Source organism: Coregonus clupeaformis, unplaced genomic scaffold (genome assembly GCF_020615455.1).
Source record: "Coregonus clupeaformis isolate EN_2021a unplaced genomic scaffold, ASM2061545v1 scaf1271, whole genome shotgun sequence".
Lineage (NCBI taxonomy): Eukaryota > Metazoa > Chordata > Actinopteri > Salmoniformes > Salmonidae > Coregonus > Coregonus clupeaformis.
The window spans coordinates 71,355-98,647 of NW_025534725.1; the positions used below are offsets into that span (position 1 = coordinate 71,355).

The following is a 27,293-nucleotide window of genomic DNA, read 5'->3' on the forward strand; positions in this document are numbered from 1 at the left end:
GATCTGTATGCATATGGATTGGTTAGCTACATGTAATGCATAATTGTAACGCTTTAGCTCAGCGATTCTCGACTGGTGGGTCGCGACCGAGGTTTTGAATGGTTCGCGGGTGTCTGAGTAAACAATTAATATGATTATTATGATTATTATTTTATTATTTTAAAATGAAAAATACTCGAGTCTGAAACTAAACTACTAAAACCAAACCAGGTAGAAAGTGTGTAGAAATTATAATGAACCTATATATATGTTTTAATAATTTAACCTCAATCACAGTATTTTCAATATAGAGTTATTAGCAGCGCTATTTAGCGGACTTGGTTGATTTAGTGGTCTCAAACCAGTGAGCTTAACATTATTGACAATGAAAAAGGTGGGACTTGTTCCCAGGTGAAATTGGTACATTTACTATCAGTATAGCATTAAAAATAGTTTTCCAGATTGCATTTTGGCAACAAAATACATTTGCGATGCGAATATTGGATCGCAACTGAGACAACCTGGTTCAATTTGGGTCCCAAGGCAAAACCATTCGAGAACCACTGCTTTAGCTAATCTAAATTTTATATGGAATTTTAAATACCATGTCTAACTTGAATGAATTCTGCTTTTTCTTTGGTGATAGACAACAAGGAAGAACCCTTGAGTTGAAGAATTATGTCTATTTAGGTTTAAAATAGCCCATCCATCTTTGGAGGTGTCTTTTGTCATGTCTTGAAGGCTATAGTAGAATCGGCTCCACCTGTACAGTGAAATTCTAATAAAGAGACATCTCCACAGTATTTACTGCACAACAAAATATAATTTAATGAATTCACTTGTCACAGTTTGAAACACAAATCTATTTTGATATATAAAATAAAAGGATCCAGTACCCTCCATTTGTCTCAGAATAAGGCATGCAGTCTCCATACAGCTTTGGATATGTAAAGCTACAGGTCATGTTACAGTAGGACTCACAGAGACATTCAGCCACAAGTACACACAGAAGCGCTCGGAGTAGCCACTCTTGTCTTGGGGCCCAATTAACATGTATTATTTGTGCACACAATGCGTGAATAGGTGGGATTGAACACAACACCTAAAGTATAGTAGTAATTCACATTTATGTAGCAACAAGGTATAACACTTCAACTGGGGGGGGAGTCATTCAGCTCTCCAAGCTCCTCAGAAAAATGGTTAGGTGAAGGCGGAATACTTTATTATGTGAGTTACTTTTGACATACATTTACACCAAAAATGATTAGTAGTAGACTAGTACATGGCGTGAAAATAGTATGTAGGTGGTGCGTAAAATTATAACTTTTTACAGCCGAGACTCTTACGTTCCACCCTATAAGCAGTGAGGCCTTTTTGGAAAATATATCTAAAGAGTGTAATCACTATAAAGGAGTTGTTGTATCATTCATTGGATTAAATATTCACTGGTTCAATTGAGAGTTCCACCAAAATACTACTACTCTTGTAACTCGCATATCCAGTAGAAAGTACAGAGAACTTTTTGTTTGGTGCAAAATCCTACTTGTGACTTCTTGGATTTTTTTAGGCAAAACACAAATATTGCACGCCTAAGGAGATTATATTTATCAGATACTTAAGACAACAAGCTATTGAGGAAAATGTACAAACATTTAAATGATAAACCCTTCTGGTGCAGTATAAATAAATTAAGGTGAAATATTCTAGTATTTTTAATTCCCTATGCATGCGGACATGTCTCTGGCTGTGAGAGTGGCCAGGTGGGGCAGAGGTGGAGTCACGGCTGCCGGGTCGGGGCTATGGGGAGATGGAGGGTGGGGCTGTGCGATGGGTGGAAGAAAAGTTGGAGCAGCAGGGTGTTGTCAGGGCGACGGGTGGGGCGGCTCATTACACTTGCTGCGCCTCTTGCGCTCTCTGGCGACAGCCCACGGCTGTGATGAGGGCTGCACCCTTTCCGCTCCCATCCTCCGACAACAGGAAGTTGACATTACACTTGGGGGCAAGCTCCTTCACTGTCTGGTGGAAGATCAGGGAAAAGCTGGAGAGACAGGGAGACAGGCACACATAGTCAGACGAGTATAAGGATAATTGTCTCTCATAGGACATATCACTGAATTGATGAGGCCTATTCATTACAGTTGTACTCAAGAGTTATATTTCTATGATATCTAAGTAGACCTGAGGTGGCAGAAGTGAAATGTCCTTATCCTCTGACACTAATATCACATGTCATTATGGGCATGCTTCTAATTTCCACCATTTAACATTTAAAGGAAGCTTTGGATTTAGTTTGCTATGACCTAACACTGGCTCTCCTTTTCCACCTCTCCTTCCCTCTCTCTCTATCCCTCCATTACTCACTGTGGGTGCAGTTTGTAGAGTGTTCCGTCCACCCCCACAGTGACGTCCAGGTGGTCCAGCCCTCTGTTCTCGCGAATCTTGTCCACCACGCCGGCCATTCCGGCTCCGCAGATCTGAGCCGCGCGGCGGGACACAGTGCTGCACACCTCCTTGACGATGATACTGTCGTCACATGTGCTGTCCAGACCCAGCTGCTGTAGGATGGCCCTGACCTGCAGTAAGGCCAGGCGATCGCTGGGGAAAGAAAGGGTTAAAGGTCAATCAAGAGCCATTGGGTCACTGGATACTGAATAGTAACTTCTGCATACAGGTAGGCCAAATATTGGTTACAGTCTCATAAAGGTGTCTGTATCATATTCTTATGCGTTTGTAACAATGTAGATGCCATTGTTGTGAACAATTTGTAATTGTATGAAGTGTTGGTTCTCAACAGCGTAGATAATCTCTGTACATCCCAAATTACAACAGGATGGTTATGTACATCCCCAGGCACATATCCTTAGTTAATAGGGTCAAATCTAAGTACAGCGAGAGATTTTTGCTGTTTAATCACAAGTTCCATACCTCTCTATCTGGGACAGGAACTTGGTCTCAAAGATGCCTCTGGTCTTCAGCGTCTCAGAGATCTTTCCACGGAACAGGAAGCCACGCTTGGTCAGGTCAATCAGGATGTTCCTCACAATTTCTCCCAGGTACATGCCACTGCACATCTTCTCATACCTGAGACATGGAGTGAAAACCCCCCACATTTGAGGCATATAACTTCGTTATTTACTTAGGCCCATCTCTCCTCAGGGAGCATAGTAGTCCATCGATGAGTCCTAGTCTAACATATCAACAATCAAACCAAGCACCATTTTATTATGGATAACATTAAAGTATTTTAGTGTCAATAAAGGATTCTGGTTCAAATACGATAAAGTACAGATGCATACTCAGGACATTAACAAAACACTTAGGCCAAAAAAACAACAACCAAAAAAACGAATTCCAACCTATCCTGTGGCCAGAGAGCCATTTACTAGTTTGGCTGTTCAATCGTCACCTCTGTTTGCCCTCGTTGAGTGAGTTCTCGTCCACGGCGCGGTCATACTGCGTCCTGATATCATCCAGGCACCCATTGTCCCCGAATGCGCCCCACTCCATGTTGACGCACATGCGTCCCTCGTTCCCCTCCACCGTCTCTATATTCCTCATCTCCTCCATGTAACAAGCGTTACTGCCCGTCCCTGTTAGAATGCACGTGACATCCCAGGACTTAGGCAGCCATTTTGAAATCTCTGCATCTATAAATCTGTACAGCATTATATATCATGTGGATATACTACTTATTACAATGTACATTACAGTAAATTATATACAATTTGGTGTAAATGTTTTAGCCATTAGATTTGTATCCAATTTCATCAACTGATTTAGCATTTTATAGAAAAACAATGTTGCACTGTAAGTGTTGATGAAATTAAGTAGTGGCCTGTATACCTGCAATAAGTCCAACCTCACAGTTGGGCTCTTCATATGCACATGTCATCATTGTTCCAACAGTGTCGTTCACCACAGCTACCACATCCAGGTCAAACTCCTACACATACACACAAACAACATTATGAGTTGAACAGTACATTTGAGTGAGTTGAACTGTACATTTTCTGCTTCACATAATGCTTTAAATAGTATTGACATTCGTCACCTTAATGTACTGTCACAGCCAAAAAACTAACCTCCATTGAAGGTCATGCATCATGTCATAAAGCAGAAAACATCAATACACAAAATGTAAGTTTATTGAGTACATTTCAAATATTATTTTCAGTGTGAGTGTTGGTGTGTACAAATGGTTGTTTCTCAATGAATGAACTACTCCCCACCCTGGAAATGTTAGTGAATGGCTGGTTCAACTGAAAGATGATATCAGACATGGCAACCTTTCAAATAGCACTCCAAGAACAATGCAACCCACTGACCCTCCACACACTCATTATTATGCAGAAGCTCAGACAGGAGACAGGAGACAGACAGGCACACACACACACAATTGACAAAGAGATATAATATTCCCATTCCCATTTGTAAAGATCCTGATTTTTTTGGTTGTTGCTATAAATATTCGATCACAAAAATGGTCACAACAAACACTCTCAAGTTAATTTGCCTTATACTTTGCCTGTAAAGATTTACAGTCATTTTTGCATTCTTGTTTATTACAATTTTCTTATGATGTTAATAACGGCATGCTATTTTAATAATTTCCACACCTCTGCATTGCAGTAGTCTCTAAAATCCAACCATAGGCAACACAGTGACTAGGGTCTGGTTAAAATAATGGGCTCTTATGTCTTAGATGAACTACGTCACTGCCTACATCGATAAAAATACATAAGAATCTGGTCTCTCCCACAAATCACGAGGCAGACATGCCAGAAAGTCGCGATTAAAAACCAAAGCGTGCAGTGGTTTTAGTGAAGGTAGTTGATGCAAACTAGCCACTTGCGAAATGCACTCATTGAAAATAACCTAAGTGATCTCCATCTTGCGAGCCAATATTTTGTATTTTATACAAGCAGATAAAGTAGTGACGTTGGCAGTGACGTAGTTCCTCTATGCCAAAAGAGTCCATAATTGAAACCAGGCTCTAGTCACTGTGTTGCCTAGGGACGGGTTTTCGAGACTAGCATTGCGGCTCTGTTTTACCTGTTTTGGGGTTTTTCAGAATCAATTTGCTCATTGACATTCAACTAATACTTACTCCATCCTCCATCTAAAAGGGTGAAATGTATAAAAAGATACTGAGAAACATGTTGGTGTGTGAGTTGGGCTGAGAACCCCTCAGAACAACAAGTCCAGAATGACTGAAGCACATTGAGTATACAGTGGGGGAAAAAAGTATTTAGTCAGCCACCAATTGTGCAAGTTCTCCCACTTAAAAAGATGAGAGAGGCCTGTAATTTTCATCATAGGTACACGTCAACTATGACAGACAAAATGAGAAGAAACAAATCCAGAAAATCACATTGTAGGATTTTTAATGAATTTATTTGCAAATTATGGTGGAAAATAAGTATTTGGTCAATAACAAAAGTTTCTCAATACTTTGTTATATACCCTTTGTTGGCAATGACACAGGTCAAACGTTTTCTGTAAGTCTTCACAAGGTTTTCACACACTGTTGCTGGTATTTTGGCCCATTCCTCCATGCAGATCTCCTCTAGAGCAGTGATGTTTTGGGGCTGTCGCTGGGCAACACGGACTTTCAACTCCCCTCCAAAGATTTTCTATGGGGTTGAGATCTGGAGACTGGCTAGGCCACTCCAGGACCTTGAAATGCTTCTTACGAAGCCACTCCTTCATTGCCCGGGCAGTGTGTTTGGGATCATTGTCATGCTGAAAGACCCAGCCATGTTTCATCTTCAATGCCCTTGCTGATGGAAGGAGGTTTTCACTCAAAATCTCACGATACATGGCCCCATTCATGCTTTCCTTTACACGGATCAGTCGTCCTGGTCCCTTTGCAGAAAAACAGCCCCAAAGCATGATGTTTCCACCCCCATGCTTCACAGTTGGTATGGTGTTCTTTGGATGCAACTCAGCATTCTTTGTCCTCCAAACACGACGAGTTGAGTTTTTACCAAAAAGTTCTATTTTGGTTTCATCTGACCATATGACATTCTCCCAATCCTCTTCTGGATCATCCAAATGCACTCTAGCAAACTTCAGACGGGCCTGGACATGTACTGGCTTAAGCAGGGGGACACGTCTGGCACTGCAGGATTTGAGTCCCTGGCGGCGTAGTGTGTTACTGATGGTAGGCTTTGTTACTTTGGTCCCAGCTCTCTGCAGGTCATTCACTAGGTCCCCCCGTGTGGTTCTGGGATTTTTGCTCACCGTTCTTGTGATCATTTTGACCCCACGGGGTGAGATCTTGCGTGGAGCCCCAGATCGAGGGAGATTATCAGTGGTCTTGTATGTCTTCCATTTCCTAATAATTGCTCCCACAGTTGATTTCTTCAAACCAAGCTGCTTACCTATTGCAGATTCAGTCTTCCCAGCCTGGTGCAGGTCTACAATTTTGTTTCTGGTGTCCTTTGACAGCTCTTTGGTCTTAGCCATAGTGGAGTTTGGAGTGTGACTGTTTGAGGTTGTGGACAGGTGTCTTTTATACTGATAACAAGTTCAAACAGTTGCCATTAATACAGGTAACGAGTGGAGGACAGAGGAGCCTCTTAAAGAATAAGTTACAGGTCTGTGAGAGCCAGAAATCTTGCTTGTTTGTAGGTGACCAAATACTTATTTTCCACCATAATTTGCAAATAAATTCATTAAAAATCCTACAATGTGATTTTCTGTATTTGTTTTCCTCATTTTGTCTGTCATAGTTGACGTGTACCTATGATGAAAATTACAGGCCTCTCTCATCTTTTTAAGTGGGAGAACTTGCACAATTGGTGGCTGACTAAATACTTTTCCCCCCCACTGTAACTGAGTTACTGCAGCAAGGCTGAAAGTTGCCAATGGAGACATAGCATATGCTACTAGCATATTCTACTAATGGTAACGTAGCATGATATGCTATTGTTTTTTAAATATTGTGGTCTGGCATTTTGCATTGTTGAATAAATTGATACATTGTTACTTGGGATGGTATCAGTATTTCCAACCGCATAGAGTGATTTATTGTTAAATAAATGGTGTTATGAATGAGATCAACTGTAAACGTGGGCTGTTAATGTTGATGGTGACTGAGACAGTGTAGTGGCAGTTCAGTTATGGTGCATGAGTGTAATGACAGTTTCACACAGTTTTACAAATTTAGTGATTTTGTTGCAATATTTAGCGAGTTTTCAGACCCCTCCAGCGACTTTTATTGATAAAAGAGCCTAGCAACAAATTCAGCTACTTTTCAGGCTGCTTTGGGGAGTTTTGCCACCAAGGGTTTCTATGGATTTGATAACATTTAGCGACTTTTCCCAGGCAAACTTTTCTGCCGCAAATAGTTGGAGAAGCTGTCTGTGCAACAAAAGTCACTGCAATGGTGCACAAAAAAAACGCTATGTCGGGGACCGCAGCCGTGCAGGGCAACAGCAAAACGTCATCCAGCAACTTCTAGCGTCAAATCAATGAGTCAATAGTGATTCTCACTGAAAAATAGTTGGCAACACTGGTTCCACAGCAGTTATTTGATTCTACTCTATGTGGTGGAGTTATATTGTGGGGATGTGTTACATATTATCACAGTGGTGTGACATAAGGCGTGGTGTCCAACCCTCCCCTCCCCTCACCTCTTTCCTCTTGATGCCCTCCCGGAGAAGCTCCACCACGTCTTCACCCTCACAGTCTGTGCATTTGAAGCCTTTGGTCCAGTTCACGAGGATACCCTGAAAAATAGAAAAGGCACTTTTTGGTTATGCTACGATCAACTACAACTGGGCGATATGGGCAAAAATCTATATCGCGATAAATTGCGTGAATTGATGCGATAACGCTAAATAAAACGATATGTTTATAACAATGTGCACCACAGTTTGTTTTATTACCCTTTAAACTTGTTTTTTTTAAATGTATTTATTGTTGTAGCCACCAATTGTCCCATTAACAATCACCCAAATTAGCAAACGTATTTAATTTAAAACTTCACATTTCTCTAGTATAGGCTACTTATCGTAATGAACGATATTAGAAAAAGGCCTGCGATAAGTGGTCTGTGTTAATAATTTTCGGTTTATCGTCCCAGCTCTGTGATTACTTTAATACATTAACTTGATATTCGGTGCCTCCACAGATTTTCTAGTTATAGCAGTCACGACTGTCACTCTGAGATCGAACAGTGAAATATACTGTGAGATGCGAATGTTGATCATAATTGTCAGTGAGAGTGATTCCATTTTTGGGGGATCGTGCGGGACAGGAGTTATTTTGGGGTCTCCTCCAGGGTAGGTGTTAGCCAGCGGATAAACTACCCACCGCATCCAGGCTCTTCTGGTGGCAGGGGAAGGAAAAGGTGAAGCCCAGAGGCAGACGGGCGCTCTTCATGCCCATGTAGTCCAGGAAGTCAGAGATGCAGTACACAATGTGGTCAAAGAGCTGGAGGAAACGGTAGAGAAAACCGGCTTTAATCATACGCTGACTGTATTCATTTAATGATGGATTGAATGATGAATTGGCTTTATGATGTGCTGACAGTATTTATTTCAGTGCAGACATAAATAAATTAGACTCAATTTATGGATGGAAAAGTTACTGAAGTACGTATATGGACATTTGAAAACGGATGAATCATAGTTCATGAACTGAGACCGACTCTAATGCGTTGGTGTTATAATGACATTTAGTAATTTCAGCCATTGCTGTACCTCCTCTCCCGTGCCCTGCATGACCTCGATGGGAATGGCGTAGATTTTGTTGTGCATCTCCACTGTACGCCTTTTCCCACTACGGATCTTAACCAGCAGCACCCGGAAGTTTGTCCCTCCCAGATCCAGAGCCAGGAAATCCCCATTTTCTGTAACATGAAAGCAGGCTTATTAGCTAATGATAATGATATTTCCATAAGATATTCTCATGCTTCAAGTGTTGATTTTCATAGTTCTAACTGTATGAATCGCTTGAGGTCTGTGACCTTAATCTGTTTGCTGTTCAGATTGGCAGGGATATTGGGTGACAGTTCAGTAAAATGAAGGGATTCTAACATGCAAATGCCCAAGGATTATACAAAAAGTAGACCAATTATCAAAGTCAGTCCCATTTTATTCCCAAACAGTTGAACAAGGAATTCCTCTATGGAAGTGTAATTGAATTCCTGAATCGACTACAATTCAAATGGAACTGATTCCCCCCAACTCTGAATAGTGGTGAGAATATATATTAATTCCTCCTTCCATCCTTCCTGCTATCCATCCATCCATCCATCTTTCCACAACGCCCTCCTGTTGGTCACCTGTTCCGTCAGGCGTGCTGCGCACGTAGGTGGGCAGCATCTTGACGGTGGCCGAGTCGTGTGTCTTCTTCCCCAGGCCATTCTCAATCTCCGTCCTCATCCTCTTCTTCACCTCCAGCAGCTGGGCTTTGCTCAGACGGAACTCGGCCAGTGTCTGGGCGATCTGGCGCGTCTGGTCGGCCAGACGGTACGCCACCGCCGTCACCATGGCAGCACCCTTGGCACTTCCGCTCTCGGACAGCAGGAAACGGACGTCAGAGTCGGGCACCAAACGCCGCACCGTCTTGTGGAGACGCCGGGCATATCTGCAGAGAGATGAGAGGGGTGGATGGATGGAAGAGATAACAAGCTGTTTGGATTTCTGTATCGAAGTCTAGTACTTCTCAGAGAAATGTAAATCTTGATAAGTTATTGCATCATCACTTGTGGTAGAGACCAGCATATTCTTTGACACCTGTGGCTATTTTGAAATTCCCTCTTGTTCTCTTATTGTGTTCTTGCACAGAGGAGGTCCTATCTACCTCCAGTAGGATTGAGCACTCACTGAGGGTGCATCTTGTACATCGACCCATCTATTCCCACAGTGGTGCGCAGGCGGGCGACTCCCTTGTTGTCCTTCAGGCGTGTAAGGATACCTCCCAGTGTAGCTGCGATGAGGTTCGCAGAGCGGAAGGATACGATGGTGCACACGTGTTGCACGGCAACACAGTCCTCTTGAGAAGGCTCCACGCCAAGCCTCGTTAGGATCTCCTTGCATTTGGTCAGGCCTTCCTTGCTCCTGTCATGGGGAGAGAGAGGTCAATGGCTTGCATTTATGTAGTGCTTGAGCTCTATAGCTCACTTAGCCTCAAATAACTTTTCATTGTATGTAATGGAGGTCATATAGTCCACAGAAACAATGGAGTTGTGTATATTTTCCTTGGAAGAAACTGTCCATCGTTGACCTCTTACTTCTCAATGGCTGAAACATGCTTAGTTTCGATCTTCCCTTTCGTCAGAAGCTCGGGGGTTATCCGACCCTCGAACAGCAGGCCCTCCTTGGCCATCTTGACCAGGATGAGGCGGACCAGCTCTCCCATGAACATCCCGCTGGCCATCTTCTCAAACCTTCCCAGACAAAGACACAACAGAGACACTGTCAGTTGATTTTTAGGGCTTGTAAACAAATACACAGCTTTACGTTCTCTGAGGATTTATTGTTATGTGACATGACTCTTCCCGGAGATTTTGTAAATACCCACTTGGGTTGAACAATGTCTACAATATTTTCTGTTTTATCTTGACGCTGAGGGTGGCAAGCCCCTGGCCTGGAGCCCTACATATTTATCACTTGTGGTGATTTGTTGAAGCTTTTGAGGCTCCAAAAAGTGCCTGATTCAATGGAAGTTTAACTGACAAATTGCACTGGGATTAGCTTTAGGTTATAACGCCGTTATAGCAACAACCATAAACACATATTCCACTTAGCAGTCCTGAGTACCATGCAGGCCCTGCAGTCTTGACTTACAGCTGTTTCCCAGGGTTGAGGGAGCCCCGGTCGATCTCCCGGTCAAACTCTGTACGGAGGTCCTCCAGGGACCCGTCGTCCCCGAACGCCCCCCACTCTGTGTTGATGCACATCCTGCCCTCGTCTCCCTCCACCAGGTCAATGTGCCGCAGCTCCTCCATGTAGCAGGCATTAGTACCAGTACCTGAAAGTACACCCAGCCTAGTAAATAACCTGGCTGGAGCACTACGGCAAGCCACAGGAGAATACTGTGCAGCAAAATGGACATCTGCTTAATTTTCACTAGAGCTATGCCTCTCTGTGTAGAATTTCGAATGAACATGAATCTAGAATGCCATGGCCATTCTTTGCCATTGGCATGCTGCACAGTACTTTTACCACCTTTTATCAATAACCCTTTTGAGCGTATGCGAACATACATGTATTGAATGGTGTGTATCCTCACCTATGATGATGCCAACTTCACATCGTTGATCGTCGAACCCACAGGTCATCATCGTTCCGGTTGTGTCATTGACCACTGCCATGATGTCAGCTTCATAGTCCTGACAAATACAATATGTTTTCTAATTCTCTTCTAGTGGCATACGTGGTAATTAATTTATGGTTAAGAAATAAGAAAGCTCACCCCTCGTTTCTTGATGGCCTTGTTCAGAAGCTTCACGACATCCATGCCTTCTACACCACTCACTTTGAACTTCTTTGTCCAAGTCACTAAGACGGCCTGTAACAGACAGCACTTTCTTTAATAAGTCTATTCTATGACCACCAGTGTTAACTAGTGTTAACTAGTGTTAGCTAGTGTTGGCTAGTGTTGGCTAGTGTTAGCTAGTGTTAGCTAGTGTTAGCTAGTGTTAGCTAGTGTTGGCTAGTGTTGGCTAGTGTTAGCTAGTTTTGGCTAGTGTTGGCTAGTGTTGGCTAGTGTTGGCTTTGTGGACATTCTTTTTTTAAATTAGGATTTTGTCCCCCCAGGCAGGTACCACCCCCACAGTTACAACAGAACTGTGCAAACTCAAACCCTAAACGTTGGCTTATACTAAAATATAATTCATTTTATAATGTAATTTATTATGGTTTCTCAACATCTCGAATAAAATATTATAAAAGCATACATTGTTGGAACCTCTTACCTCGTCCAGTTTGGTTTGGGCACATGGGAAGGAGAATGTGAATCCTACAGGGAGTTTTTTATCCTTGATCTTTTGCTTCTCCATGAAGTCACCGAGGCATTCTGCGACATGGTCAAAGAGCTACAGACATAAAAAGAACTTGAATAGTGGAGTGGGACAGAAGCACGTGGTTATACAATTACACATAATAACAGTAGCAGCAACCCAACCCTATTGGCTTATCAAACCCCTAATTAACAATTAAACTGGTTTGAATTGGTGAATCATGATGGTGGCCAGCAGTTCTTCAAGTCAGTCCTCTATTACGACCACTCTGTAGCCCTATAGGTTATAGCGTGGAATGTTTTTTGTATCAACCAATCACAATTGATCTCTCTCGTGACAGAATTGTTGTGGGTATCACGTTACTGTTGCCAACTGCCCTCTCTCGGAGGTTTCAACAGTCAACAGAGGTCAACAGTGTCATGTAAATGTAATTGATGGGTTTCTTGATGTCACACCCACTTCATAGGACAAACAGATCAAGACAATATTGAGTGACTGCTTTTATACAGAATGATCCTTATTGTTTGACCCGGAGAACCTCTGATGTGAGTGAATGAGACTATAGGCGACTGTCTGGGAGTGTTTGGGGTGTTTTGAGGGTGTTTTGTTGTGTTTGAGTGTGTTTTGTTGTGTTTTTGAGGGTGTTTTGGTTTGTTTTTTGGTGGTGTTTTGTGGTGTTGTTGACCTGCGTCCCACTCCCATGGATAATGTCCTCAGGGGTCTCGTAGACCAGGCTCTCCATCTGAACCGGCTGCTTCTTGTCTTGTGTCACCTTCACGCGCAGGATACGGAAGTTGGAGCCGCCCAGATCCAGAGCTAAGAAATCTCCCTTTTCTGTTAAATTAAAATTAAATTAAAATACATCAACAACATTACCTATTTTCTAGTGTCTTTCAAGCAGCATGTTACTATCTACAAATTTCATTTTAGGTGAACTGAGTTAATTGCCTGCCAGGTGCTATATGTCAGGATTATATGTCATTTTAGGAAGGGAGCCAAAATCGTACTCTGTCCTCAAAAGGTCAAGAAAGGCCTGTTTATATCGATCGTATAGATCAGGCACCAAGCTGTTTGTGTACTCCAGACACAGAGCTGATCTAATTACACTACATCTGTCTGGTGCTGAACACAGAGCATTATCACAGTCTGTTCCCATGACCTGTCTGGAATGAGATGTCACTGAGCTGTATTGGATGGAGGTGTGTCTGATAGCCTACAGACTAGAGGAGGACTCCATTTGTAGCTGCCATTAAAGCAAAGTAGAATTAATAATAATAATAATAATAATATGCCATTTAGCAGACGCTTTTATCCAAAGCGATTTACAGTCATTCTATCCTCAGGCTAACTAGATAATGTTCTGTTATAACACTGTTATAGAGTGCTGCTGTTCCATCTAGATTTTACTTTACAGTATTCCTGTGTGTTGCTATCTTGTTGATCATGGCGTTGATGGCTACCTATACATAACTAGCTACCTAGAATAAAATGTGTTTAAGATAAAGTCAATTGTTTATAATACTTTTACACACATCTCACATACTTGATACATATCAGTTGTCAGCTGTCACCATAGCCTCAACTTTGACTGAATCCCCCTTCCTGGACCCCCTCATGTCCAGTGGCTGAAAACGATGGCTATTTATAACATGCGAGATGACAGCGAACTGCCCACGGCAGGCTGGCTTTATGATACGACCCCTCTGCAAGGCTAGCCTTGTTGGGCCTTGGCATTTACTGTCCGCAGGCCGCTCTGTTTACAAACAAAGATAGGCCACCCTGAACTATGCATAGGTCGGATGTTTGGAGTAAACCTCTTGACAATGGCCTCTACTATCAGCAGTGGCCTCTACTATCAGCAGTGGCCTCTACTATCAGCAGTGGGCTCTACTATCAGCAGTGGGCTCTACTATCAGCAGTGGCCTCTACTATCAGCAGTGGCCTCTACTATCAGCAGTGGCCTCTACTATCAGCAGTGGCCTCTACTATCAGCAGTGGCCTCTACTATCAGCAGTGGGCTCTACTATCAGCAGTGGGCTCTACTATCAGCAGTGGCCTCTACTATCAGCAGTGGCATCTACTATCAGCAGTGGGCTCTACTATCAGCAGTGGGCTCTACTATCAGCAGTGGCCTCTACTATCAGCAGTGGGCTCTACTATCAGCAGTGGCCTCTACTATCAGCAGTGGGCTCTACTGTCAGCAGTGGCCTCTACTATCAGCAGTGGCCTCTACTATCAGCAGTGGGCTCTACTATCAGCAGTGGGCTCTACTATCAGCAGTGGGCTCTACTATCAGCAGTGGCCTCTACTATCAGCAGTGGGCTCTACTATCAGCAGTGGCCTCTACTATCAGCAGTGGCCTCTACTATCAGCAGTGGGCTCTACTATCAGCAGTGGGCTCTACTATCAGCAGTGGCCTCTACTATCAGCAGTGGCATCTACTATCAGCAGTGGGCTCTACAATCAGCAGTGGGCTCTACTATCAGCATTGGCCTCTACTATCAGCAGTGGGCTCTACTATCAGCAGTGGCCTCTACTATCAGCAGTGGCCTCTACTATCAGCAGTGGGCTCTACTATCAGCAGTGGGCTCTACTATCAGCAGTGGGCTCTACTATCAGCAGTGGGCTCTACTATCAGCAGTGGCCTCTACTATCAGCAGTGGCCTCTACTATCAGCAGTGGCATCTACTATCAGCAGTGGGCTCTACTATCAGCAGTGGGCTCTACTATCAGCAGTGGGCTCTACTATCAGCAGTGGGCTCTACTATCAGCAGTGGGCTCTACTATCAGCAGTGGCCTCTACTATCAGCAGTGGGCTCTACTATCAGCAGTGGCCTCTACTATCAGCAGTGGCCTCTACTATCAGCAAGTTCAAAATAGATTTCTGACATTTTACTATCAGGCTCCATTTTACATTTAGCATTTCCCCTCCCGTTCTCCAAAGTAATAACTTTATGCTGGGAAGATTGCCTGTTGACATTCAACATTACATTTGTTAATGTAACCCAATACTGTAGTTATTTATTTACGAGGGCATTTTAACTGATGTTGAAAGGCAATCAGCAGTAAACAAACAAGGAAACAAACAGTGAACTCATCTCCTCTGTTTTCATGTCTTAAACTATAAATCTTACCTGTAACTTTAAACGACAACATATACATTTATATACTATAAACTGAAAAAATAACTCCACTGTCCCCAATAAAACCAACTACCCAAATGGTGGACCCCTGCATTATTTCGCATGAGCTCTATATCTAGCAGTTGAATGATTAGCGATGCAGCTGGGTGTGATATGTTAAATGTTATCATGCATTGCTATAGCACAACTAATCATACTAACAGCCCATAGACACTCTAGTGGCCACAGAGAGCACTGTTCTGCTCCTGGGCTCACAACAATGGCGCAGGGTGGCCATATGACCTGCCAAGTTCAAATACACAGTACACACAAAAAGCCTAATGTCACAGAATGGCCCTGGCCATTTAAAACACCTCAGCACATTTTTGCAGGACAGATAAAGCTGGGAGTGTAGTGTCCTTTAAAGTGCTTACAGTATAAACACTATCTTCTATGTAGAGTTAAAGGTCCAACAGTGGTAGTTTGGTGCTTTGAAGTAGGCTGAAAGGACATGCCAGTAGATATGCAAGCTGCAGGTCCAAATGGGATGCATGCCATTATCCTATGATTATGAATGTATATGTTTTTTTGTTATGCAGAGGCAACTAACATCATCAGTGTGGGTTATTTCCAATGTATATATTGCTGTACTGTATTCAAGAGATTGAACAGGATATTAAGCACTTTCAAATTCGTAAAATATTGTACGAATTTGAATTCGTAATATATCATCCAAATTACAGGAAAATTATAATAATAATATTTTTTTGCAGGACGTAACATCATACGAAATGAATGATGTTACACACAATCGTGCACAATTTTCGGGGACCCGTTTTGGCTCGTGTGCACTCAAAACTACTAGCTGAAATTATACAAAACCTTTATAATGCATCTTTAATATATAACATGCCAGTTAGCAGACGCTTTTATCCAAAGGGGCTTACAGTACAGTGAGTGCATACATTTCTAGTATGTGTATGTGATAGGGCTGACCCAATTTAGTTGACTGGTCCATTGTTTGGTTGATAGGCTGTTTGGTCGACCAAGATTTATTTAGTCGAGCAGTGGCAAATATATACAAATAATTTATGACACACAAGACACGTGTCTGATTGACTAATCCATTGTGGAGGCCGCGGGGATGGTACACTAGTATCACCAGTAGTACATTTACCGTTAATTCCCATCATTTATAATCTACAATATTTGTTTGGTTACAGTAATTTCAGTTAATACATTCAATATATTATTACTACAGTCTTACTGTTCTCATTGTAGGAGTTGACACGTTGTTTGCAGAGCGCACAACCTAGACTACACTTGTGAGAGTTTTGGTTTATTTCATTCCATTTACGAGTTGTCAATGTATTCATTGTCTTTTGTTTGAAGCGCTCCTGTCAATCTTGAGTAAGGACACACACCTGATTATGCATAGAAGTAGGTCTAGGCTACCTGGCCTGCGCACAAATGTAGGCCTATAAATGTGCCCATTTGGGGATCTGATACTATTTCTGATTGTCTTAAATCACCATCACTGTGGAGCTTCTCAAAGTAATTTTTTCTTCGCCTCAAACTGCAAATAAACAAAGTCTGTTTTTACATCCATTGAAAATGACAATAGTTCCTCAATGTAGCCTATTTGAAAAATCTTTCCAGCTCTCTCCCTTTCGATAACCACTCAGCATGAAAGGGGGGAAAAATGTCATGCTCTGATCCAGTGCAAACTGTCACAAGCCGGGTTAGAACTCCGGTCTCAGATGTGTAGAGCTGGGGGTACTACCCCTTAGCCACAGAGGAAATGTTGTAGGACCCAAATGAAACACCCAAGGCAATACTCCAGGCAAGTAGATTTAATATTCCAAAACAGGAGGCAAAACAAAACAACTCCACGAGGGGAGAAAAACAAACTAAAGATAACTTCAACAACTTACTAGGACAGACACGGTGAGACAAAGCAGGAGACACACAGTCAGGACGCAATAACCAAGTGAGAAACAAGGGGAAAAACACACAGCTAAAATACTCAAGGGGAAACAAGGCACAGGTGACATAGATAAGCTAATTAGGACACATGAGGAAAAACTAAGGCAAAAGGGGAACACAGCTGACCTCTAGAGGCCAGGAGACAAACAGGGGAAGCAGGAAGCTGACAGGACCCCCTCCTCTAGGAACGACTCCTGACGTTCCTTCCAGAACACCCTGGCCCCAGGGTGCGAAAATCTCGGATCAACCCTGGGTCCAGGATGTCCCTGGCTGGAACCCAGGAGCGCTCCTCTGGCCCGTAGCCCTCCCAGTCCACCAGATACTGCAGAGAGTTCTGGACCCTCCGGGAGTCCAGTATCCGGCGGACTGTGTAGGCTGGCTGGCCGTCTATGATCCTGGGAGGTGGCGGGGGTCTGTGTGGGGGGCAAAAGGAGAAGACAAGACAGGTTTAAGGAGTGAAACATGGAAAGTGGGGTTAACTCTAAGGGAGCGAGGCAGAACTAAACGATACGACACAGGGTTAACCTTTCTAGAAATGCGGAAAGGGCCGATGTATCTCTGGGAAAGCTTCTTGGATTCGACCCGGAGGGGCAAGTTCTTAGTGGCCAACCAAACTCTCTGACCAGCTCGGAAACTAGGGGCCGTCCGGCGGTGGCGATTAGCCTGACTTTGGTATCTCTGGGAGGTCCGAAGGAGGGTACACCTGGCCTTCTTCCAGGTCCGCCTACAGCGTTGGACAAAGCGCTGGGCCGAGGGAACACCAACTTGCGCCTCTTCCTCTGGAAACAAAGGAGGGTTGTAACCGAACTGGCATTCGAAGGGGGACAATCCGGTGGCTGAGGACTGGATGGTGTTGTGGGCATATTCAGCCCAAATGATATAGGTGGCCCAAGACGTGGGATTACTGGCCGCCATACACCGCAGGGTGGTCTCCAGATCCTGATTAATCCGTTCCGTTTGGCCATTAGACTCTGGATGGAATCCTGACGATAGGCTGGCTGTGGCCCCAATAAGCCTGCAGAAGGCCCCCAAAACCGGGACGAGAATTGGGGACCTCGGTCAGAGACCACGTCCAGGGGAATGCCAAATATCCGGAAGACATGGTTCATGAGGAGCTCAGCAGTCTCCTTAGCCGAGGGCAGCTTGGGCAGGGGAATAAACCGGGCAGCCTTAGAGAAACGGTCTACCACCACAAGGATGACGGTGTTGCCCTGGGATAGAGGAAGTCCCGTAACAAAGTCCAGCGAAAGGTGTGACCATGGCCTTCGAGGAACAGGTAAGGGATGGAGCAGTCCCTGGGGTCGCTGGCGTGTCGACTTTCCCTGGTTGCACACAGGGCAGGCCTCAACGTAGACCTGCACGTCCTTCTTGATGGACGGCCACCAAAACCGCCGTCGGAGGAACTCCAGTGTGCGAGCACTGCCAGGATGGCATGTCAAGGGCGACTCATGACCCCACTGCAAGACGCGGGCCCGAACCGAGAGAGGAACGTACAGGCGACCGGCAGGACCACCGCCTGGATCGGGCTCATGGGCAAGAGCTTCTCGTACCCCTCTTTCTAGTTCCCACTGAAGAGGTGCGACGATCCTAGACCTCGGAATAATCGATGCCAAGGGCTTCTCTTGTACCTCGGGAGAATAGACTCGAGACAGAGCATCCGGCTTGACGTTCTTGGTGCCAGGTCGGTAAGTCAGGATGAACTGGAATCGATTAAAGAAAAGGGACCATCGTGCTTGCCGAGGGTTCATCCGCTTAGCCTGTTGGAGATATTCCAGGTTCTTGTGGTCTGTGAGAACCTGGAAAGGGTGCTGAGCCCCCTCAAGCCAATGGCGCCACTCTTCCAAGGCCAGTTTAACCGCAAGCAACTCTAGATCCCCCACGTGGTAGTTGCGCTCGGCCTCAGACAGGCGGCGAGACATGAAGGCACAAGGGTGTAATCTCCCATCCGCACCCCTCTGTGACAGGACGGCTCCCACCCCCACCTCTGAGGCGTCCACCTCCACCACGAAAGGTCTCTCTGGGTCAGGGGTCACCAGAATCGGAGCAGAAGTGAAGCGGCGCTTGAGATCCTCGAAGGCCCCTGCTGCTTCCGGACCCCAGTGAATCTTGGTCCCTCCTCCCTTGGTAAGCGTCGTCAAGGGGGCTACCACCGAGCTGAAATTCTTGATGAACTTCCGATAGAAGTTAGAAAAGCCAATGAACCGTTGAACCTCCTTGACCGTGGCAGGTGTGGGCCAATCGTGGACCGCCTTGACCTTCTTGGGATCCATCTCTAGGTGCCCGGGAGTGACAATAAACCCGAGAAACTGAGTCTGAGAAACATGAAATTCACACTTCTCAGGCTTAACGTAGAGGTGATTGTCAAGGAGCCTCTGGAGAACCCGGCTAACATGCCCCTCATGCTCCTTCAGTGACCTCGAGAAGATGAGGATATCGTCCAGGTACACGAAGACGAACAGATTAAGCATATCCCGGAGAACATCATTAATCAGGGCTTGGAATACTGCGGGGGCATTGGTGAGCCCGAACGGCATCACCCGATATTCATAGTGTCCCGTGGGCGTGTTGAACGCCGTCTTCCATTCGTCTCCTGGCCGGATCCGCACGAGATGGTAAGCATTGCGGAGATCCAGCTTAGTAAAAATGGAAGCCCCTTGAAGCAGCTCAAAAGCAGTGGCCATGAGAGGAAGAGGGTATCGATTCCGAACCGTGATCTTGTTGAGTCCCCGGTAATCAATACAAGGCCTCAGACCCCCGTCTTTCTTTTCAACAAAAAGAAGCCCGCCCCAGCCGGGAAGTAGAGGCATAGATGAGGCCGGCTGCCAAGGACTCCTTAATGTAAGTGTCCATAGCTGCGTGCTCGGGGAGGACAAGGAAAAGATCCGACCTCTAGGAGGGCAGCACCCAGGGAGTAGATCAATGGCACAGTCATAAGTGCGATGAGGCGGTAAGGCAGTAGCCCGGGCCTTGCTGAACACTGTTTTGAACCGATGGTAAACACTGGGGACTCGGGAGACGTCAACAGACTCTTGAAACTGGGTACTAGGGGCTGAGGAACTCTGAAGCATGCAGGTGAGTTGGCAAGTGGGACCCCAGCTAAGAATGGTGCCAGTAGGCCAGTCGATCTGGGGATTATGTCTGCATAGCCAAGGGTGACCCAGGATAATAGGATACTCGGGAGAGTCAATGAGATAGAAGGTCTCCTCCTGCTGGTGTTGAGAGATGGTAAGTCGCAGGGACTGAGTCGCCTCAGTAACTTTTCCTGGTTCCAGAGGTCGGCCATCTAAGGCTGTAACTGCCTGGGGTTGAGGAAGTAGTTGGGTAGGGATCTTAAGTTCCTTAGCCAAGGTTACATCCATAAAATCACCTGCGGCACCGGAATCGATCATAGCCTGGACCCGATGCTGGTGGCCCTCCCAGGACAGAGTGGCTGGAATAGCTAGGACCGCGTTAGTAGGAGGAGCTCTAATTTTCCCCATCACAACCCTCCTGTAGCTGGGCGGGGACAGGCGTTTCCCGAAAGCTCGGGGCAAGTGGAGCGGAAGTGGCCGGCAACCCCGCAGTAGAGGCACCGACGCTCCCTCATGCGACGTTCCCTTTCGTTGGAAGAAAGCCTGGAACGGCCTAACTGCATGCTCTCCGGGGAATCTTGGGGCAGTTCAGGAGCCGGGGCAGCTCTGAATGACGGAGTCCAAACAGGAGAAACAGAGCTGCTCAGAGGAACTTGGGACTGAGACACCTGACGGCGAGCCGTTCTCCGCTCTCTTAGACGATTGTCCAGGCGGATGGCCAAGGCTATGAGGGACTCGAGATCTTCAGCTGGTTCACGGATGGCTAACTCATCTTGAAGGGGGCTCAGATAACCCTCCCTGAAAGCAGACCCTCAGCGCTTCATCATTCCATCCGCTCCTTGCTGCTATGGTTCGGAACTCAATGGCAAAATCTGCCGTGCTTCGGGGCCCTGACGGAGAGACAGTAGGCGCTTGGAAGCCTCCCGCCCACTGACAGGATGATCGAACACCCGCTTGAATTCTTCTACAAATGCAGCGTGGGAGTCACAACAGGCCTCCTGGGACTGCCACACCGCAGAGGCCCAGGCGAGCGCCTTGTCTGAAAGAAGGGTAATGAGGTAGGCAATCTTGGAACGGTCTGTGGGAAAACTTGAGGGTTGGAGCGCGAAGGTGAGGGAGCATTGGGTGAGGAAACCCTGACAAGAGCTTGGATCCCCAGAAAAGGGCTTGGGAGGTGGTAGTCGGGGCTCCGCCAACCGAGAAGGCCTGTCGTCACTGGGAGGTGACCGGGGGAAGGGGGAGAACCAAGGAGGCGTTCAAAGAGCTGGTGAAGGGAACTCATCATTTCGGCCAGGAGTTGAGAATGTCTAGCCATCAGCTCCTCTTGTCGGCTGAGAACGGCTTCATGGCGCTGGAAAGAAGCCTCATGTCGAATGATCACCGCCAACAGGTCCTGGGAACTGAGTGTTTCTGGGTCCATGATTGACTTGGTTATTCTGTCACAAGCCGGGTTAGAACTCCGGTCTCAGATGTGTAGAGCTGGGGGTACTACCCCTTAGCCACAGAGGAAATGTTGTAGGACCCAAATGAAACACCCAAGGCAATACTCCAGGCAAGTAGATTTAATATTCCAAAACAGGAGGCAAAACAAAACAACTCCACGAGGGGAGAAAAACAAACTAAAGATAACTTCAACAACTTACTAGGACAGACACGGTGAGACAAAGCAGGAGACACACAGTCAGGACGCAATAACCAAGTGAGAAACAAGGGGAAAACACACAGCTAAAATACTCAAGGGGAAACAAGGCACAGGTGACATAGATAAGCTAATTAGGACACATGAGGAAAAACTAAGGCAAAAGGGGAACACAGCTGACCTCTAGAGGCCAGGAGACAAACAGGGGAAGCAGGAAGCTGACAGCAAACGTCATAAAATAGGCCTGCCTACCTGATTACTTCTTATCCCTTGCACAAATAGCCTACAGCTGTGTCTGTCTGTCTGTCCAGAGCTCACTGGCATGGAAACTCTGAGGACCCAGAATATTTTATACTATGTTGCAAGTTTGCTAGTTTGCTAGCACAAGCCAAGTTAATAGTTCATACAGTGTTTCAAGTTCCTTGCAGACAGGCCATGCGTAGCCAGTGTGATTTATAGGATATTTATTTTTATCAGGATATTTTCTACCTGCAAGCTGTAATGTTTTTATTTGTTGGCTTTATGTAGGCTATTTTTACATATGAAATAGAATTTACTTTTAGATTTGTATCATTTCCATTTAGGTAGAATTTTGATTAAAAACACATTACGTTGATTTTGAGATATGAAGACTATTATCTCAAATTATAAATGAAATGAAACTGTTCCACGAAAATGTGCATATTAAAATCATAACTGGCATTCAGATCAGTAGAAATGGTACGATAACTAGGCACTCCAAATGGATAACTGGCATGCAGATCAGTAGACATGGCACTCCAAATAGAAAAGGTTGCCGACCGCTGGTGTAGCCTATTGGCAGAATCTGCGAAGGCCAGCAGCAGCGGGCAGTGGGAGGAGGAGAGTCGGTTAGGGAACAGGTTTTTTTCTTCTGGTTAGGCTATATTGATCTCTGGCTCCTTCTTTAGTAATTTGTGTGTCTTAATTTTTAATCGCAGCGCTTAAAGCATCAGACAAGCTCAGTAGCCTACATATAGTTAACTTTATTCAAACATAGGGTGTGTCTATATATGGAAAAATACACGTTTTAAAATTTTGACCAATCAATTGGTCGAAAGAACAGATGACTCTCGGTCAACCAATATTTTTTAAAAGTTGGGGACAGCCCTAGTATGTGATCCCTGAGGTAATTGAACCCACCACCTTTACCAACTGAGCCACACAGGACCACTATTGTATTGAAGTGCAGTTTACTCTGTATTGACATTACTGTTTACCTGATCCATCAGGGATGGACCTGACAAAGGTGGGCAGCATCTTGACAGTTGCGGTGGTGTTGGTGTCACGGCCCAGCCCGTTCTCCAGCTCCCGCCGGAACCGGCACTTGATGTCATGCAGCGTCTCGTCAGAGAAACGCATGGAGTAAAGGTACTTGTCGATCTATAAACCACCACAGGAAAGAATAGATACAATATGTTATGATGATATGTCTTCGTAATACAGTATATACAAGGATTAAGGTCATGAGTTTTTACTGACCTTAACTATTATGTATTGTTATGGTACTGTATATTACTCAACCGATGATGGAGTGCAGGTACTTAGCAATATGAAGACAGACAGACATTACAAGTTGTCATATTATTCCAGAGTGCAATGGAACACAGTCCAGAGGGAACAATTGGATATGATCCACAGATTATTATATCATCTCTTACAGTAGCATTAGTATTCATCAGTCGCTATTGGGCTCCAAAAAGAAGAGCTGAGCTGAACAATATTACTGCTGTAAAGCCGATAGCTGGAGAATGATTGTCCTGATATAAATAGCATTGTGCAGCCTTCACATAGAGACGAGTATGTGTGTGACGCTAGTAATGAAGTAGTAGTAAGCTACTAACATTATGTAACGAACGCTATCAGAGACCATCTGTTTTCATCACAATGATAAGTATTAGTACAATTTTGGAGCATCAACATTTTTTATCATTAAGATAATTTAATATTCTCATAATGAATTGTAATATAAGTATAGTATAGTGGTAATATAATATACTGTCATAATAATTGACGTCATAATAATATTTTGCTGAATCAGCCCTCATACTGGTCTTAATCAGGAATGTAATGGTTAACTACTAGCTACAGTACTAGGGGCATGCTGCACTACACGTCACGTATGACATCACAAATCTTATCCCACACTCCGTCAGTCACGAGCCACTCTGTCTTTACTGAGTCTATCTAGGGGATGTCACACAGGTCAAGTCAAAACCAATGGATTTGGTATTAATGTATAATGTGTGTCCTGAGACAACTAGATGCTCTGATGCTTCTGACATCTACATGTCGTGCCTTGTTTCTGTTCTGATCTGAGGTCAACATCTGTCTATCGCCAAAGGGCGTGTTCCCTCCTCTCCACGGGGATGATGAGGGAATTTATTTGGTTACAGGCCTAGTGTCAGGGGAGGAGGATGGCGAGGCAAGGTGGGGTTTGGCACTTTAACCGTTTCCATGACGATGGAGAGGGAGAGACCGAGAGAGGAGTCAGAGAGAGAGAGAGAAGAAGAGGGGGAGGGAGAGAGGAAGTGCTCACGGCTTCCTTCCCAGCAGCCCCTAGCTCACAGACACCTGTCTGCTTCAGACGCCCGGGCAACAGACGCCCCGGAAACACTCCTTAGCGATGAGATGGGGGCTAGCATGCACTGCATCACGACCACCACCAGCTAGCCCATCCAGCTGGCACATCCTAATCTCAAGGACACACAGTGTGTTTATTGAAAACTGCACACTCCTGTTCCAATGCTTACACTAGACAAGACAAACCACTCATCAAAATTAAATCAGATGTCCATCATGGCTTCCCTCCCAAAGCTCTATCCTCGTCCAGCCTCATCAAACGCCCCAGAGGCATATTGATATCAACCGGTGTCCATGGCTGTCAGCAGCGTCTACTCTTACAAAACTGACCCATTCTAGAGGGAAGAGTACAGTAAAAGAGTTGTAGTCACTCACCTTCTTAACCTGGTCATCCTTCAGCTCAGTGAAGTAATATGCAAGAAGCTGTGCCGCTATCATCCTGCCTGCACGTATGCGAGGGCCGTCAGCGACGGACGGACGAAGGGAGGTGAGAAAAAAGGGAGGAGAGAACGACCGATATCTCTTGTCCTTCACTGATCCCTTCTTTATCCTAATGAGGAGGAAAAGCAGGCCTGAGCTGCCCTAGTCCCCCTTGAAGAGAGTTGTGAGGTAAAAGTGCTAGTAAAACAGTGAAGAAGAAGAAGAAGCTGTGCCTGGGTTGCACACACACAGGCACACACACAGTGTCTGTGTCTCAGTGCTAGCTCTCTTAGCTGCTCCCTGCTAGCTGCCTGGCTGTCGGTGGATGCAGTGCTGCACTGGAATGGTGGTCAGCTATGCCCTGCCCCCACCTTACACTCTGATTGGCTGAGTCGCGGCTGCTGGAGGAGGGTATGGCAAGGGGAGGGGGGGCTGAGAGCTTCTCTTTCAGCTCAGCAAAGGAGGAGAGAAAGGCGGGGGATAGGAAGAGAGAGAGTGGTGGGAGGGAGAGGGGGATTGCGAGAGATAGGGATAAGGGAGGAAGTGGAGGCTTGGTTGATACAGTATCCCACCCCTCTCCTCACAGCAGCAGAGAGAGAGAGATCAAAAGAGAGGGACTGAGAAAAAGAGAGGGAGAGATGCCTCGCCGGCATGTCTCACGTTGTCATGGCACCCAGTGGAGGACGTGCAAGTGAGAGGGCAAGCACATGACGATGTCATTCCTCTCCTCTGCATCACCATCCTCATGCTGGGGCATCAGCTGGATGAGTGGAGGTGACTGAAGGGCATCCTGACAGACAGACAGGCAGACAGACAGCATCTCAAACCAGCAGCTAAAGCTCTAGGGAAATATATAGAATTATACTTTAGGTTAAGGTCTCTGAGTTGAGTGTTTGGGTTTGTGACTCCTATTCTACTTCTATTGCCCCATTAAAGTTTGATGTGATGTGGTCTGTGACCCTGTGACCTCTCTCCAAAGTGGAACTAGTGGACATCGCAAGTTCTTTTTCATAATTGTATTGATGAGGTCAAACCTCTCGAAATGTAGGATGGGTTTGGATATTTGGTGGGGGCCTTTATAAAACAGACAATGTATCAAGTCAGAGAGGATTCACTGAAGAGTCTGGATGGAGAAATGTGTCTAATGACTTGAGGACTTGATGTACGTGGTCTTGAGCCTGAGGTAGAGAAGAAGTTTGAAAGTGTCTCACCACTCTCACCAACTATAGTCTTGAATAGAAGTGGGCAGACATCTGAGGAAAAGTTCTGTATGTCACTGTTTTTGAATATTCTGAATGCCATCCTATCATTTTCTTTATTTTGTTTTCATTGAGAAAAAATGATGTGTCAAACAACTAATCGATATCGATTTACCAAAACAGCTAATCTGTAATGTGTACCATTTAATCCAGAATGATATTTCTTTCTGTTTTGAAATGTCACTAAAATGTACATTTCTCAAAATATTACAGCTGCTTATGACAGTCACCTTTCTTTTGACCTTCAAGTTTGAACCACATGAAAATGTCCCGTCAATGGTGTAAAACACGAGGACTGAAACACCATGTCAATTTCTGATGATCTGATGCAACAAAACTCAACATTACTATACACTTGGTCTTGAAGGGGTTAAATATCCCCCTTCCCCCTTCTCCTCTGCAGCCCCCAGTACATCACCCTCACGCTCTACGTAAACTGAACCAGCTCGGCTGACTCAATGACGCGTGACGCTTCTGACGTCTTTTTCCCTCAACTCTATAGTGTATTAGGACCTCCCTCTCTTTTCTCCCCTCCTCCCTCCCTCCTTTCCCTCTATCACCCTATCCACTGGCCCCAGGGGAGAGCGGAGTGAAAATAAGGGTTTCCCTCTCTCTGTTCTGTCCTCCAAAGGAGCAGCTTGAGAGAGAGAAGAGCGCGCTTTGTGTTTGGTTGACCTGTCTCTCTCTCCTTCAAAAAGACTGCCTGGTGCCATCATGGCCGCTCCAAGGTGACCTTGTCTCTGGCTTCACTGTGAGAGGCCACAGAGCGAGAATAATAAAGGGATACTATTGACACAGCACTACACTATACAGTCACTTCCTAATTATTTACAGCCTTGATAAAGATGAGCAAAAAAACAAACTATAAAACAAGGTTATTATAGTTTCGTGTTTTTATATTCGTTTTTATTTCTATTTGTTTTAAGATTATTTGAAATTCAATTTAGTTTGTTAGTTTTCAGATAAACTAAATAAAAATGTGTAAAGTGTAAGTTTTAAAAAACGTTTCTATTTCGTTTTATTTTATTTCGTTTTAGTGTTAGGGACAGAAAGTAGTCTGTGTGGGAGGCTAGGAGCCATTTATGTGCTCTATAGTTTTTGTGTGTTTTGGGATGTTACTTCTTGCCACTGGGGGGCAGTAATGCATAAGGTGATGGGTCAGGTTATAGGTTAGGTTAGGTTTAAAGGTAGACTCAGTGAGATGACGCGAGATAATGTAGATGCACGAAGTAAACAGTAGTA

At 44.9% G+C, this 27,293-nt stretch overlaps 1 protein-coding gene across 2 annotated transcripts; it reads right to left on the bottom strand.

Annotated features, from left to right (window-relative positions):
• Positions 1-782: 782 nt before the first annotated feature.
• LOC121561290 (hexokinase-1-like) lies at positions 783-25,141 on the bottom strand. 2 transcript variants are annotated; one of them, XM_045217915.1, is made up of 19 exons: positions 24,748-25,141; positions 23,010-23,172; positions 12,639-12,787; positions 11,909-12,028; positions 11,407-11,502; positions 11,224-11,323; positions 10,779-10,962; positions 10,223-10,378; positions 9,816-10,049; positions 9,272-9,576; positions 8,688-8,836; positions 8,299-8,418; positions 7,617-7,712; positions 5,087-5,098; positions 3,823-3,922; positions 3,386-3,569; positions 2,905-3,060; positions 2,341-2,574; positions 783-2,017 (listed from the first exon to the last, which is right to left on the bottom strand). In XM_045217915.1, exons 1-19 carry the CDS (start codon positions 24,808-24,810, stop codon positions 1,867-1,869), a joined length of 2,772 nt encoding a protein of 923 aa, XP_045073850.1. In that variant the 5' UTR covers positions 24,811-25,141; the 3' UTR covers positions 783-1,866. The 2 variants fall into 2 exon arrangements, with proteins under 2 accessions (XP_045073850.1, XP_045073851.1); XM_045217916.1 differs by lacking the exon at positions 5,087-5,098.
• Positions 25,142-27,293: the final 2,152 nt, after the last annotated feature.

Excerpts from the sequence above, each read along its gene's own strand:
- LOC121561290 (XM_045217915.1), bottom strand. The coding sequence starts at position 24,810 with ATGATAGCGGCACAGCTTCTTGCATATTACTTCACTGAGCTGAAGGAT. Across the intron at positions 10,379-10,778 it reads CTCAACCCTGGGAAACAGCT|GTTTGAGAAGATGGCCAGCG; the intron begins GTAAGTCAAGAC and ends TTGTCTGGGAAG. Across the intron at positions 3,570-3,822 it reads TGAGGTTGGACTTATTGCAG|GGACGGGCAGTAACGCTTGT; the intron begins GTATACAGGCCA and ends GCATTCTAACAG.